We start from the raw sequence: 13,752 nt of genomic DNA, 5'->3' as shown, positions 1-13,752 counted from the left end.
CCCTTCAGCTCAATTTGCACACTACATGATTAACTATTACAAGCAGGGCTTCGTTGAAAGACCGCACGACAGAGAGAGAGAGAGAGAGAGAGAGAGAGACCAATACAGTATTATATTTGTTCATAGAAATGGTCCTTAGTTCATTTCCTATATGCATTTATTTCCCTTCAGCTCAATTTGCACACTACATGATTAACTATTACAAGCAGGGCTTCGTTGAAAGACCGCACGACAGAGCGAGAGAGAGAGAGAGAGAGAGAGAGAGAGAGGAGGGCGGGACCAACACAATATTATGTGTTCATATAAGTCATTCTTAGGTCATTTTTATATAGATTTATTTCTCTCCTACTCTATTTACATACTATGTGGTTAATTTAAAGAAATTAGTGTGATGTTTGCTTTCAATGTCATTTACAATTCACATTTTTCCCCGTAAATGTTTTATTTCTGGGGAATTTTCATTCATTTATTGTATAAAATTTTCCAGAAATTAATTAAGCTTCTCTGTCCTTTCTTTAACTGTTTATGTGTAGTCTGGTGCGTTAAACATTTTCATTCCTTTTTTAATGAATCAATTTCTGTAATGTCAAAAAATAGAAACTTTTTTCCTCCTCAGTGGTCGTGGTAATTTAACAGCGATTAGCATAGCAGAGAATTTGAATAAAATCTTTATTTAGCTTTAATAAATATCTATCATATTCTACAGTATCTTAATAATACACTTGGAAATTCGCTTCCATGCAAGTACCAAATGAAAAAAGACATTTTTACATTGTTCAAAAGCTCCCTGGAAGCCTTTCTTATTCTCTGGAAAACGCGTCTTGATTGATTTTCATAAGAAACGATTTCAAATTCATTTTTCTTCCACTGTTGACTGACTGTTATGATGAATGTGCCTCAACAGTTATGTTTTTCCCAATCTTCTTCCCTAGATGTCCCACAGGGGGGTATGCCGTCAGTGCACCTCATGCGGTGCACTGTGGGCATTACTTAAGGTTCCTTGCAGCGTCCCTTCGGCCCCTAGCTGGAACCCCTTTGATTCTTTTTACTGTACCTCCGTTCATATTTTCTTTCTTCCACCTTACTTTCCACCCTCTCCTAACAATTGTTTCACAGTGCAACTGCGAGGTTTTCCTCCTGTTACACCTTTCAAACCTTCCTACTGTCAATTTCCGTTTCAGCGCTGAATAACCTCGTAGGTCCCAGCGCTTCTTGGCCTTTGGCCTAAAATCTGTTTTCAATTCGTTTCTATTCCTTGCCAGGTGGATCGAAGGTTGGCTGAAGAAGTGGCGCCAGTCGGTGTGCGTCGACAAAGGCCGCCTGGACGAATACCTCCGATGTCAGGACACCGTCCACCGCCTCCGCCAAACCCCCTGTAGCAACAAGAAGAACAAGTCCATCATGGAGGCCCTCAAGACGGACTTGGAGTGCGGGTCCGCTGCCGGGGCGGACTTGGCATCGCCCTCGCCTCTACTGGCACTCCTACTTTTGGCACTCCCTTTATGGATGACGGCGCCGTAACCACATCCAGGCGCGCTATGATCGATAGTACTCCTCAGTCATTCAACATTTCTCATCACGGAATGTCTCTCTCTCGATCCCCCCACCCTGCCCAGAACCTCACCCGCCATCTTGAGGTCAACAGTGATGACCCCCTCGCTGGGAGATACCGGAGAAGCATTCGCGAGGAAGAGGTCAAGTCAGGTCAGGACAAACAAGATGAAAATTTAAGTTCCAGCAGGCATCCGTCTTGGAAGGTGTCTCCGAGACCAAAATTAGACGCCCTTTCCAGGACTATTTTAATCAACAGGGACATGAGTGTTACTCTGCTGAATCTCACCGGTGACGAGTTAGGAATCGAAGGTGGTGAAGTCCGCAGGTCTGGAAATGGGAATTCCAGTTTGGAAAACGACTCGCAAGGGAAATCATTTGCAACCCCGTCAATACTACCGAAGTCAGGCGCGAATCAAAACGAGTCTTCGAGAATATTATTTCCCACAGAGAAAAGGAAGGGAAATGCGATTCCTTATGATTCCGGTAATGGAAAGATCAGTGGACGGGAATCAGTTGGTGCTTCAGGGGATACTATTGACGAGGACCCACCTATAGCTGACGAAGTACTTGGCGAAAACGACAGAACAGAGGCGAATTGTGCCAACTTCCATTACGACGTCGTCTGCGAGTGTTGGTGGTCATTCGATCAAAGTCACAGTGCGGCGTATGATAACGTTGACGATAACAATGACATCGTTTTGTGTCCGACTTCGGACCCTACTTTATCCGATCTTTATCTTCCTCCTCCTCCCCCCAGGTTACCACCGCCTCCCCCTCGCCCACCTTTCGCAGATTTTTCCAGCCCCTCGTCTCCTTTAAACTCTTGCTGGAAGCCTTCTTGTTCCTACCTCGAACATCCACCCTCTCTTGCTCCTCTCCCTTCTCTCTATCCCTCCTTCCCTCCGCCACCTCGTCTTCCACCTCCTCCTCCACTCCCTCCTTCTCCTTTCCTTCCTCCCCATTATTATAATTTCAGCTCATGCGAGAACGAGCACAGATATCCAATATGTTTCCTTTGAACATCCCAACTTCTTTCCACACTCATGTTGCTGTTGCTTTTTTTTTTTTTTTTTTGTCTGTTGGTGTAATCATATTCTTGTCGTCGTTTCATAGTAGTTTTTCTATTTACTGTTTATTTAAACTGTCCAGCTTGAACTAAGCTTTTTTTTTTAACAGTTTTAGTAGTCTTAGTGGTCCTTCCAACAAAGATTTCGGTTTTTGAGAAATCCATAATAGCTGCCAAAGAAAAAGACCACAGTTGATGTCCGCCATAATCGCATTCGCTTTGTGAAACTTTTCAAAGAAAGATGAGGGAGAGAGAGAGAGAGAGAAAGAGAAAGAAATAAAAATAAAAAGATGTTATTGCCATAATGTGATCCCGTAGTTTACGTATCGTAGCTTGTGAAGCCAAGTAGCTTATTCAAGGAAAGCGCGAGATAAAGATAGAATAAATATTAAAAAAAAAAAAAGTCTTCCCGGAACCCCGTATTTTCTTCCCTTTTTTTCTACCAGGGGAAGATAAAGTAAGAACAACATCCGGCAATAATCTACACGGCCGTCTTGATGTAATCGCCCGGCCGTTGTTTTCACGTGATGCTTTTTTTTTTTTTTTTTTTTCTTCCATGCTCGTCTTGTGGTCCCGCCATGTTGGCGGGGCTTCCCCATTGGGCGTTCTTAAATAGGAACGTTTGACGTGTTGATTGATTTGTTTTTCTCTGATGTGCCGTTTCACTCATCGCCAAGAGTAAGAGGAAATGTTTTTGTATTCATCCAAGATTCTGTCTTACTTTCTAGAAAGCTGAAACTGAGCATGAATCGTATTTTCATTCCCAGCTTCTTCGTGAGTGAACCGGATTCAGTATTATTCTTGTCATTACTTTTCAGAACTAGGTATTGTTTCTATTATTGCAATGTTGTTTGTTGAGATTCCGAATGTAATGGTGATTCGGAGTTTTTGAGAAATTAATCGAGTATACCAAAATTAGAATTAAAACAAAAATAAATAAATCGGAAATTACAAGCACCAGATGAGTTCTATCTGGATGTAGTACATGAAACTGATAGCCATAAGTTGTTTTTGAATATAGATTTTATTATGAAGAGACTGTCATATACTTGATATGTGTTTCTATGATACACCCTAAGGTTAAGAGACCGCAGGTTTCTGTATATGTCCTATAATATATATATAAAAAAAGCCATTTGTAATAACTGTCTTGTTTACTGTTAGAAGGAACAGAGATTCAGTTGAGAGTAGAATTCGTCACTGCGAAGCCAAGTCCACTAAGTCCCTTCCCTGTACAGTAGAAAACGGTTCCTGTAATTGTAATAACTTCAAATGAACTGTCCCTTCCTCCCCCCCCTCCCACACCCCTTCCCTTTCCCCCTCCCCTACTCCCAAGAGTGCACATCAGTACATGCATTTAAAAGTTACCAGATTTTATAAATGGTAATCCTTTTTACTTCACACTTTATTCCATGTATAGAATAAAAGGATATGTGATATGGAATGTTTTCTTTCGTAATCCTTCCCATAAAAGAAATGCTTCTCTCTCTCTCTCTCTCTCTCTCTCTCTCTCTCTCTCTCTCTCTGGAATAGCCTATATCTGTTATATCTAGTCAGTATTACAAAGTTTGACCATGTCTATGTAATGAGCAAAATGGGTATTTGCATGACAAACAATCATCAATGGACGGCCCATACGTGGAGAATTGAAATCAGAATATAAATCACGGTGCTTAGCGAATGAGTTTTTCTCACTTAAACTATGTAGCCTCATCCAGTGGTAAATATAATGGCATATAAATATACATGCACATATATTTATTGCAAACAGCAACAGTTCAAGGCAAACTATTTCTCAAAGAATTATGTTCTTTTAAAAAAAAAACATTGCTTAGCGAACGAGCTTTTCTTAATCAAATTGTATGCAAACTCATCCAGTGGTAAATGGCATATGAATACAAATGCACAAATATTATTAAAGTAAACAACACTTCGACAGTTTGTAACTTTGCACCTGTGATGACAACCACAATTACTGAACGCCACTATTGATCTGATTCTTACAACATAATGTCGATTAATGATTACAAGGACAAAATCCTAAAATGAGATGAAATGAGAATTATGTCATTGGTGATAAACATGCATACGACTGGAAATGACTTGGCGTAAATATGTAGTCACTGCATCGACAACTTGACAATACGCAAATGTTGTCGTTAAATATCCAAACCCAGCAAATAGCGGGAAAAAACTCACCAGTTTCTTTTGATTTCATGACAAAAACACCTATGGTGACCTCCAACATACAAACAAACAAAAAACAATGAAACAATTCATGCAGTGAATCACGTCATTCTTTCGTACAAATGTGGGATGGATTCGTAGACATCGTCGTCTCTCTGTTCGCCGGGTCCTTGTTGCTCTTGCGGTTTACTAGGCTGATGAAATTCGAGCTCTCCTTTGCCAGACCCCATTCCACTTGAGACGGCCGATGGATAGGCGTTGGAGAACTGTTGGTGTTGGTGATGGTGGTGGTGAGTGCGTCCTTGCGTGGAACACAACGCTCCTTGCATCTGGAGTCCTTGTCCACTGTTTGCCTCTGTTTGTCTCTCGCGGGCTGCCGCCCGTTTCCTCATGCAGCAGACGATGCAGGTAAACGTCATGACTGCATTCAAAGCTAGTGCAGCAGACCAAACGATACCGTCCATCATTCCTGTAAAATTTCGAAGATGAGTGATTATCACGTTAAGTCTCAGTAGGTATGTCAAATGTCTGAGATGATGATGAGCCTAATGGTGAGGCGAAGAATTCGTGTAATTTGCTGTATCCTTTTTCTGCTCTGGTTCACTTGCCCGTATCAGCGCTAATCACGAAGCTAAGTTGAATATGGTTTTGGAAGTTGTAGTACTGATGTTAAATATTACTCATTAAATATCAGACAACACGTACTGTACGTATAAAATAAAAGTATATATACAAAGATAAAGACCTATAGTCTGTCAGAAACTCTTAAGATCGTTAGCGTGTGTTCCGGTAGAAAAAAGCAGCATGCCACATTTATTTAGCCATTTAAATCTTTCACTTAGTGTTAACCTTTTGTTTATGGTTTTGCATAAGACCTGTCATTTACTGTAGCCTCTGCTTTGGCTTTCCATATTTTCGTATCACAATGGCAGCTTGAACTCGATAGTTCCTTAAGCAGATGGCCGGTTTAAAATTAAGCCAGTATAGCCTAGTTACCGCTGACTTTCTAAATGCCCTATGTCTCGTGTCGCGTAAACTGAGGTTTGGCATCGCCGGTCAAAATTACGCCACATTGTGTTTAATGTAAAGAATAAAGTTTCCAGTGAAAATATATAAAGTCAAATGTGTTTTAGTGTCAATGCTAAACTCCAGGCCTATACTTTTATCATAACAATGAGATGTTTGTCATCGTGGGAACTCCTTAATCGTTCCGCGAGCGCCCTAACGGCTAGCGATCTGTGTCTGACAGACTTACGGGGTGCGTGAAATCGGCAAACTGAGTAAAGAAATACGGTTTTCTCTTTTTCCAAAATGCACTGCACTTGAGAATTGTATGTACGGCCCGATTCCTAAACGTTTAACGAACTTCTTAATTCGTATGATTGTCACAGAAAGCGGTCGAGAGCTCACCGAAGGCTTAAACTCACTTGCGTCACGTAAGCCTAAATCCCAGTTATAAATGGTCTCCCGTATGCATGAATTTACAGTGAAATTTGAATTATTTTGCCATTTCTCTGTAGACGTCTGATACCATACTTCTACCTAGGCCTACATAATGGGCACAGAGAATTTTTAATGAGATTTTCGATTTTCTCAAGCTATTTATTTGGCGTCGTTTGGTTAAAACTTCTGACATTACGTTAGTGTCTAATGAATCTTTACATGGTCTAAAGTGGACTACATCGAGTCTTGTGGCATTTGCACGAGTTTAGACACTTTGTGTGTGTGTGTGAGAGAGAGAGAGAGAGAGAGAGAGAGAGAACTCGTGCGTGCATGTTTGGGGAAACTGTTCGTATCTTCACTTGGATCACAAACTTTCCTTATGCATCCAACTTCCGACTATTTATATATAAAGGGTTGCGTTCTCTGGCAAAAAAAAAAAAAATATGCCAATATTATTTTAACTGTTCAAATTTTGTTTTCTTGATGACAATTCCAAACAAATCGTGACTTTAAGAATCTTAATCGGAAAAGGAAGCCACTTTACAACTGGAATAGACTTTTAATATTTTCCCGGCAGTCTCGTTTCTCATAAATTTACAGATTGAATTTGCGAATGAAATGTAAACACGGCTGGCAATTTCAAGATCATACTTGTGATATGCCAACCACTATTCAGGCGTTTATTTAATTTATAAAAAAAGATATGAAGCATCGGTACCGCTATTGGATTCTATTACTCGAAAGGTAATATATTATAGTTCCTTCAGGCCATAATTCCATTATCCGTTTCTGATATCCGACATCTCCCGCGTACGGACTGACTGTCTCCCATCACACGTAGAAGGTACAAGGTCGAAATTGAGTCAGTTAGCTTCCTATTAAAAATCCAAAGAAAACACAATTGAACAGAAAAATTCAGTCAGCTAGCGTACGACTGGAAATACAAAAAAAAAAGTAATGAAAAAACTTTGGCTAATCTAATAAATCATTTAGAAAAACTCCCTATTTGAAAAAAAAAAAAACTATAGATTCTTTCTTCAAAACCTAACACCAAGAAGAGAGCCTCATTTTCATTAACACTTTCCCTTGAACTGATTTAATTCCCCTTGTTACGGGAGAGATCGTAAACTCACCAGACTTCCAGCAGTACCAGGAATAAACATCCGATTTCTCCCGATAAAAAACGGCCGTGTAGGGTGGCCGGGTATCGTCCGTCCACCTGAATTGGTCCATGGGTCTTTGGAGGGTTGTCATTAGCAAGAACATTCCCTCCTTGACCAGCTGAAACTCAGTCCACTCGCGCAAAGGCAAAGGTTTCCATTGTTGTTCTGCCTGTTCAGACGCAGAGAAGCCATTCTTGCGTAAGATCAGGGTTACTTTCTTCTTGTCGCTGTCCAAGACATGTATGGTTAGACAGAAGTCGTCAGCAAGCGGCCTCAATTCAAAGACGATCTTGTGGGCATCGCTCCTCTCGTCTTCTCTCAACAGTTTGATGGACAAGGGAATCTGTTCGCAGTCTGGAAAAGACCGGAACAATTTCTCGTGAAGGTCTGACAGCATCAGAACATACAGTTCCTGTATCGTTTTTGACGTATTCATCTCTCTCTCTCTCTCTCTCTCTCTCTCTCTCTCTCTCTCTCTCTCTCTCTCTCTCTCTCTCTCAGACCACTGTCCTTTCACAAAATTTACACCTCTAATCCACCTCCCACGTACAGCAACCAGCCTTCTGTATTCTAACTGAATCCTCATACGATATCTCCCGAGAGTATGAAAACAGGATATTAGGATTTCGCAATTATGACATGGTCTGTTGCATTTTGAACTTTGTCTTCTATCTTCGAGAAACAAGAGTGACAATGATCCCTGTCTTCGATAGTAAGAAGAAAGACTATCCAGTAACCATCATCGTAACTTCTGAAAAGACAGTTGTGTATGTCAATGGTCTCGCGCGGAATTTTGATGAGGAAATTATTCCGAGATTAAAATATCCTCACAAGCTTTAATAAAGGTCAGGAGTTAACGTAGTTAGACATTAAGACGCGGCTCCATTTACCCGAGAATTCTTCTTCTTCTGCTGCTGCTGCTGCTTCTTCTTCTTCTTCTTCTTCTTCTTCTTCTCTTGTTTTAGAGCGGAGGACTTAATTAGAACTTAATAAGACAGATGGATAATAATACACTGCGGATTTTTTTGGCTAGCTTTTATATATAAACATTCCGTTTTTTATGACATATTTTATAATAATCCTTTTTGGGACTATATTATAACACCCTACCCTTTTTTGCTCGCTTTTATATTAAAATACTTCAGTTTTTTTTTTTTGCTGATTTTAATATACCACTCCGCTTTTTGTTTGCTGACATTTATGTAATACAAAACGGTTTTTTTTTTTTTTTTTTACTTTTATATAATAAAATACTCCATTTTTTTTTTCTGACTTTTGCGTTATAATACTCCGGGGATTGTTGCCGACTTTTATATTAAAATATGCAGTTTTTTGCTGACTTATAATACTCCGGTTTTTTTGATGACCTTTATGTTATGATACTCTGGTTTTTGCTGAATTTTATAGTAATAATCCTTTTTTTGTTGACTTTTATGTTATAATACTCCGTTTTTTGCTCATTTTTATATTATGATAACCCGTTTTATTGCTGACTTTTATATGATAATTTTCATTTGCTTACTTCTATATTGTTATAATACTTTTTTGCTAATTCTATGTGATAATAATACCCTTGACTTTTATATAATAATACCCCGGGGTTTTCCGCTGGCTTTTAAGTTATAATACCCCGATGTTTTTGCTCTTTTATTTAATAATACTACGGGTTTTTGTATTATATACCTCTCCGGTTTTTTGCTAACTTTTATATGACAATGCTCCGTTTTTTTTTTTTTGCTGACTTTTATAGTGTAATACCCTCGTGTTTTTAGCCAACTTTTGTATTGTAATACTCCAGTCTTTTGCTGATTTATTTTAACACTTTGGTTTTTCTTTTGCTCACTTATATAATATCATACTCCCGGCAAATTATATATATATATATATATATATATATATATATATATATATATATATATATATATATATGCATATACAGTATATATCAGGCCATCACTACTAGCAATCCCAGCAAATGCAACCCCATATGTATTTTCATGCATGCACTTAGGTTGTGACTAATACGAGAAAAGTTATTAAATAATGAATTAGTTACCATTATTTTCTTAAAAGAATGTCTGTTACCATTATTCTCTGAAAAGAACGTCAGTTGCTATTATTCTCTTCAAAGAATGTCAGTTACCTTATCCTGTTAAAAGAACGACAGTTGCTGTTATTCTCTTAAAAGAATGTCAGTCAGTTACCATTATTCTCTTAAAAGAACGTCAGTTGCTATTATTCTCTTAATAGAATGCCAGTTACATTATTCTCTTAAAAGAACGTCAGTTACTATTATTATTTTCTTAAAAGAACGTCACATCACGGCTTGACACTTACCAGCATTCGTAGTTACGATAACGCCAGACAACATGGAGGCCACAGTCAGGATAGTGGAGAGTGAGAAGGGGAACTTTGCCATGTAAGTCAGGGTCTGCGATTTCCGTTCTTTCTTCTGCCAATGAAATTGAAATAAACAAAGAGGAGAAGACTGTTTCATGGAATTTGTGGAACTAATGTGGCATATGACTTCTACTTCCTCGTAAACTCGGTGATTCGATAAAAGTTTTGCACACGCTTGCACACACTTGTATATATATATATATATATATATATATATATATATATATATATATATATATGTGTGTGTGTGTGTGTGTGTGTGTGTGTGTGTGTGTGTGTGTTGTTTGTGTGTGTGTATGCACCCTACAAGCCACTCACCCTCAATGAAATGTTGAAGACACACGGGTATCAAACATACTGGTTCCTCTGTGGTTACGGCGCCTGGCATCGAAAGAAATATAAAATATTCCACGTGACGCAGTTATTACGAAAGAACTTCCGGCGGCTATACTTACTCGAGATAGACACAAATTGACGGAATTGTTTTTTTCAATTCAGTTGCTGAGGCGATAATATTTGTATTCTTCACGCTCTGTAGGCTGTAGGCATTACTTATAGTTCATTGCGGCGTCCCTCCGGCCGCTAGCTGCAACCCCTTTCATTCCTTTTACTGTACTCCATTCACATTCTTTCTTCCGTCTTACTTTCCACCCTCTTCTAACAATGTTTAATAGTGCAACTGCGGGGTTTTCATCCTGTTACACCTTTTAAGCCTCATAGGTCCCAGGACTTGGCCTTCGGCCTAAATTGTATATTCTAACTATCAGGGGCGTCATTTCAGACTTTTGTTGGGGGGGCAAAGGTGGTTTGACGAGCGAAGCGAGCCTAACCAGCTGGTTTTTTTTTTTATTTTGAGCTATTTTATGTGCTTTTTGAAGCCACATGAGCAAGGTATTTCAGAAAAATAGGCAGACAAACAAACATTGTGTGTGATAGAGAAATATAGGTAGATAGATAGATAGATAGGTAGATAGACAGATAGATAGATAGATAGACATAACTTAATGTGGTGACACATTTGAATTTCGGTAGGAATAATGGAAAACCCACTGCTGTTACTTCTTGGGGCTTGGGTGTGTGAGGGGGCAAGTTGAGGCTGGGGGAAACTTGTGTCGGGGAGTTGCACCCCAGTCCCCCAAAATGACGCCCCTGCTAACTATCTATCACGCTTTGTAGATGTTTTGTCGGTGGTCAGACAGGCTTATGAATTGCAGACATCCAAGAATGAGTAATCTGTTCTTGAGCTAACTGTGCCAAGGTATATGGAGGTGCTAGTACTAAACGTGGCAGAAGCTCAACGGAACGTCGTATTTAGTACTAGCCCCTCGGGGATCAAAATATTATATACACCCATTTCTATATTGTGTGGTCGGCAAATTATATTAATAAACTATAGCTTTGATCCCCGAGGGGATAGTACTAAACACGGCGTCCCATTGAGCTTCAGCCATGTTTAGTACTAGCACCACGAAGGTGACTACGCCTAGATAACAAGCCAAGGTAGCACCGTATTGTATATGGATGTCATTGATTACTTTTAGATGTACGCTTAGCGAAAATATAACCCACATTATTGTGCATGCGTTACACCAGCTCAGTAAGCTATTGGCAGCTGTGTGATAAAATTAAATTTGGATACTGCAGATACCAGCTTTGCTGTAAACAGTTCGGTTGTGTCTTCACACGTACAAATTGCACGATCAGAAATAAGATCAAATTCAATAAATTCGGAATATTTCCCACCCTGTACGAGAATTTATATTAAAAAATATTATTATTATTATTATTATTATTATTATTATTATTATTATTATTATTATTATTATTATTATTATTATTATTATTATTATTATTATTCAGAAGATGCACCCTATTCATAGCGAACAAGCCCACAGGGTCCATCGACTTGAAACTCAAGCTTCCAAAGCATATGGTATTCATTCGAAAGAAGTAACGGAAGGTAATGGGAAATACAGGAAGCGGAGAGCCGTTATTAGAAAAACAAAATGTTTTCTTTAATGTCACTGGAATCAAGAATATTTTTCCGTGACCGAATGTTTGATGTCTTGGGCATCAACGTTGACCTGTGACCTGGAACGAAAACGGAGAGGATATACCCGGGTTTCCCTTTAGGGTGGTAGTGCCGTCAGTGCACCTCATGCGGTGCCCTGTAGGCATTTCTTTAGGCTCTTTGCAGCGTCCCTTCGGCCCCAGGTTGCAACCCCTTTCATTCCTTTTATTGTACCTACGTTCGTATTCTCCTTCTTACAGTATACCTTTCTTACCTCCCTCTCCTATCAATTGTTTCATAGTGTAGCTGTGAGGTTTTCCTCCTGTTACACCTTTCAAACCTTTCTACTCTCAATTTTCCCTTTCAGCCCTGAATGACCTCTTAGGTCGCAGCGCTTGGCCTTAGGCCTAAAGCCTATATTCTATTCTATTCTATACCCAGGATTCAGCTTCTGATTCCACCGAATTCCTGTTAAAAGTTATTCGTGAATCACCTTTAAATTGATGTTTGCTCTTTTGGACGAGATATAACTATTTAATCCAGCCCTCAGATTTATCCAGCATACCACAGACTGATTTTTTTTTTTTAGTTCAGGGCCACCTTTCCCCTCACGACCAAAGGGCTTTAACCTCGGGTTAACCAAGCGGGAAGGGTTGGTCTCCCTGTTTAAGTCTAACCTCAGAGAACAGAATAATAATAATAATAATTATGGAGTTATGACCCTGAAATTTAATTGCAGTCTAATTAATAAAATATGTTTTTGACATATCATAACAGAGGACGCAATACAAACGCGACAATTGCGACATAACTTTATGTAAACGGTATACCCCTACAAATTCCGTGACAGCAAAATGGTATCGTTTCCCTTTGAAATCTATTCCCACCACAGATTCCGTTTTCTTTTTTTCCAGGACCTTGCGTGGGCCCGAGGGCATTCCATTGGTTACACTAATTGGAAGCAAAGGATTGCAGACCGTAAAACAATGAAATAGGGAACAGGCAAACTCAGCCTGGGTTATGCGAAAGAATTTGACATTTTATCACAATACGTTCAATCAGTTTTTCCTACATTCAATCATTCATTCATTTACGATCCCTTTCCCAGTGCAAAAACGAAAGGAAAGGATTTGGCATTCTATCACACTGCGTTCAGTCACAGAGTTTTCGTATCTGTCCAATTATTCATGCAATTGTGTGCCTTTTTCCTGTCGTTCTATTTGTTCAAAATTTCCATTCTTAATTACTCAAAAAATATTTGATGAAGGGAAACCACGCTTTGAGTAGGAAAGTAGGTATGAAAAGACACGAGCGACGTCTCTCTCACTTAGGCTTAGCCCAAAGTCGGCACTGAGCTTATTCCCTTTAACACCTTACCGCAATTGCACACCTCCCTGAGGCAAGATTCTATGCTGGCATTAAGCGGACTTTAAACCACCCAGCAGTGATCGCCGAAAAAGAGTTGGGGTTGAATAAATAGAAAATAAGTCTAATTAGAAATAAAGCAAGGTACTGATATGCAAGAGGAGACGGAGAGCTACAAATAATAAAAGTGAAATCAGGCAAGTAAAGGTGTAAAAGCAGAATGCAACAGACCAATGACATTTTTACTCTGCCAAGTGTCATGCAAAGCGCTCAGTAAACGAAACACGCTTCCAAACTTCGTATATGCATCTTCTAGATTATTACCATTGAAATACCACAAAGCGTACATCTGGAAGAATAGATCTAGATATTAGATCATTCCCCGCATGTCATCCTGTCCATGATGTTCGTGGTAGAAGAAACTTGAGTTCTTCCCTCTACAAACCCATCTTCTGGATTATTCTCTCAGAATAGTGGGATATCGGAAGCCTTCAAGCATTATACCCAAAATATTCAAATAAAGGAGGGAAAGTATTGGCTTAACAAACTGCACATCGTATTAT

At 39.2% G+C, this 13,752-nt stretch overlaps 2 protein-coding genes across 2 annotated transcripts in view; one reads left to right on the top strand and one right to left on the bottom strand.

The window, feature by feature from the left end:
- Positions 1-4,059, top strand: part of chp (chaoptin) — an 86,107-nt gene extending 82,048 nt beyond the window's left edge. Inside the window, exon 13 of the mRNA XM_067110619.1 lies at positions 1,263-4,059. Within this exon, the coding sequence (XP_066966720.1) occupies positions 1,263-1,521 (259 nt within the window). The 3' untranslated portion in view covers positions 1,522-4,059. The remainder of the gene's footprint in view (positions 1-1,262) is intronic.
- Positions 4,060-4,357: 298 nt separating this feature from the next.
- On the bottom strand, positions 4,358-10,172 carry LOC136842785 (uncharacterized). The gene is made up of 4 exons (XM_067110620.1): positions 10,132-10,172; positions 9,751-9,865; positions 7,384-7,767; positions 4,358-5,276 (listed from the first exon to the last, which is right to left on the bottom strand). Exons 2-4 carry the CDS (start codon positions 9,830-9,832, stop codon positions 4,909-4,911), a joined length of 834 nt encoding a protein of 277 aa, XP_066966721.1. The 5' UTR covers positions 9,833-9,865; positions 10,132-10,172; the 3' UTR covers positions 4,358-4,908.
- Between the last annotated feature and the right edge of the window lie 3,580 nt (positions 10,173-13,752).

This window comes from Macrobrachium rosenbergii, chromosome 10 (assembly GCF_040412425.1).
Source record: "Macrobrachium rosenbergii isolate ZJJX-2024 chromosome 10, ASM4041242v1, whole genome shotgun sequence".
NCBI classification, from domain to species: Eukaryota; Metazoa; Arthropoda; class Malacostraca; order Decapoda; family Palaemonidae; genus Macrobrachium; species Macrobrachium rosenbergii.
This window is presented reverse-complemented; position numbering and strand designations above follow the sequence as displayed.

Coding starts and splice junctions, on each gene's coding strand:
- LOC136842785 (XM_067110620.1), bottom strand. CDS start 9,832: ATGGCAAAGTTCCCCTTCTCACTCTCCACTATCCTGACTGTGGCCTCC. Junction 7,768..9,750: donor TATCGTAACTACGAATGCTG/GTAAGTGTCAAG, acceptor GGTCTTTTCCAG/ACTGCGAACAGATTCCCTTG. Junction 5,277..7,383: donor CTGGTACTGCTGGAAGTCTG/GTGAGTTTACGA, acceptor GAAATTTTACAG/GAATGATGGACGGTATCGTT.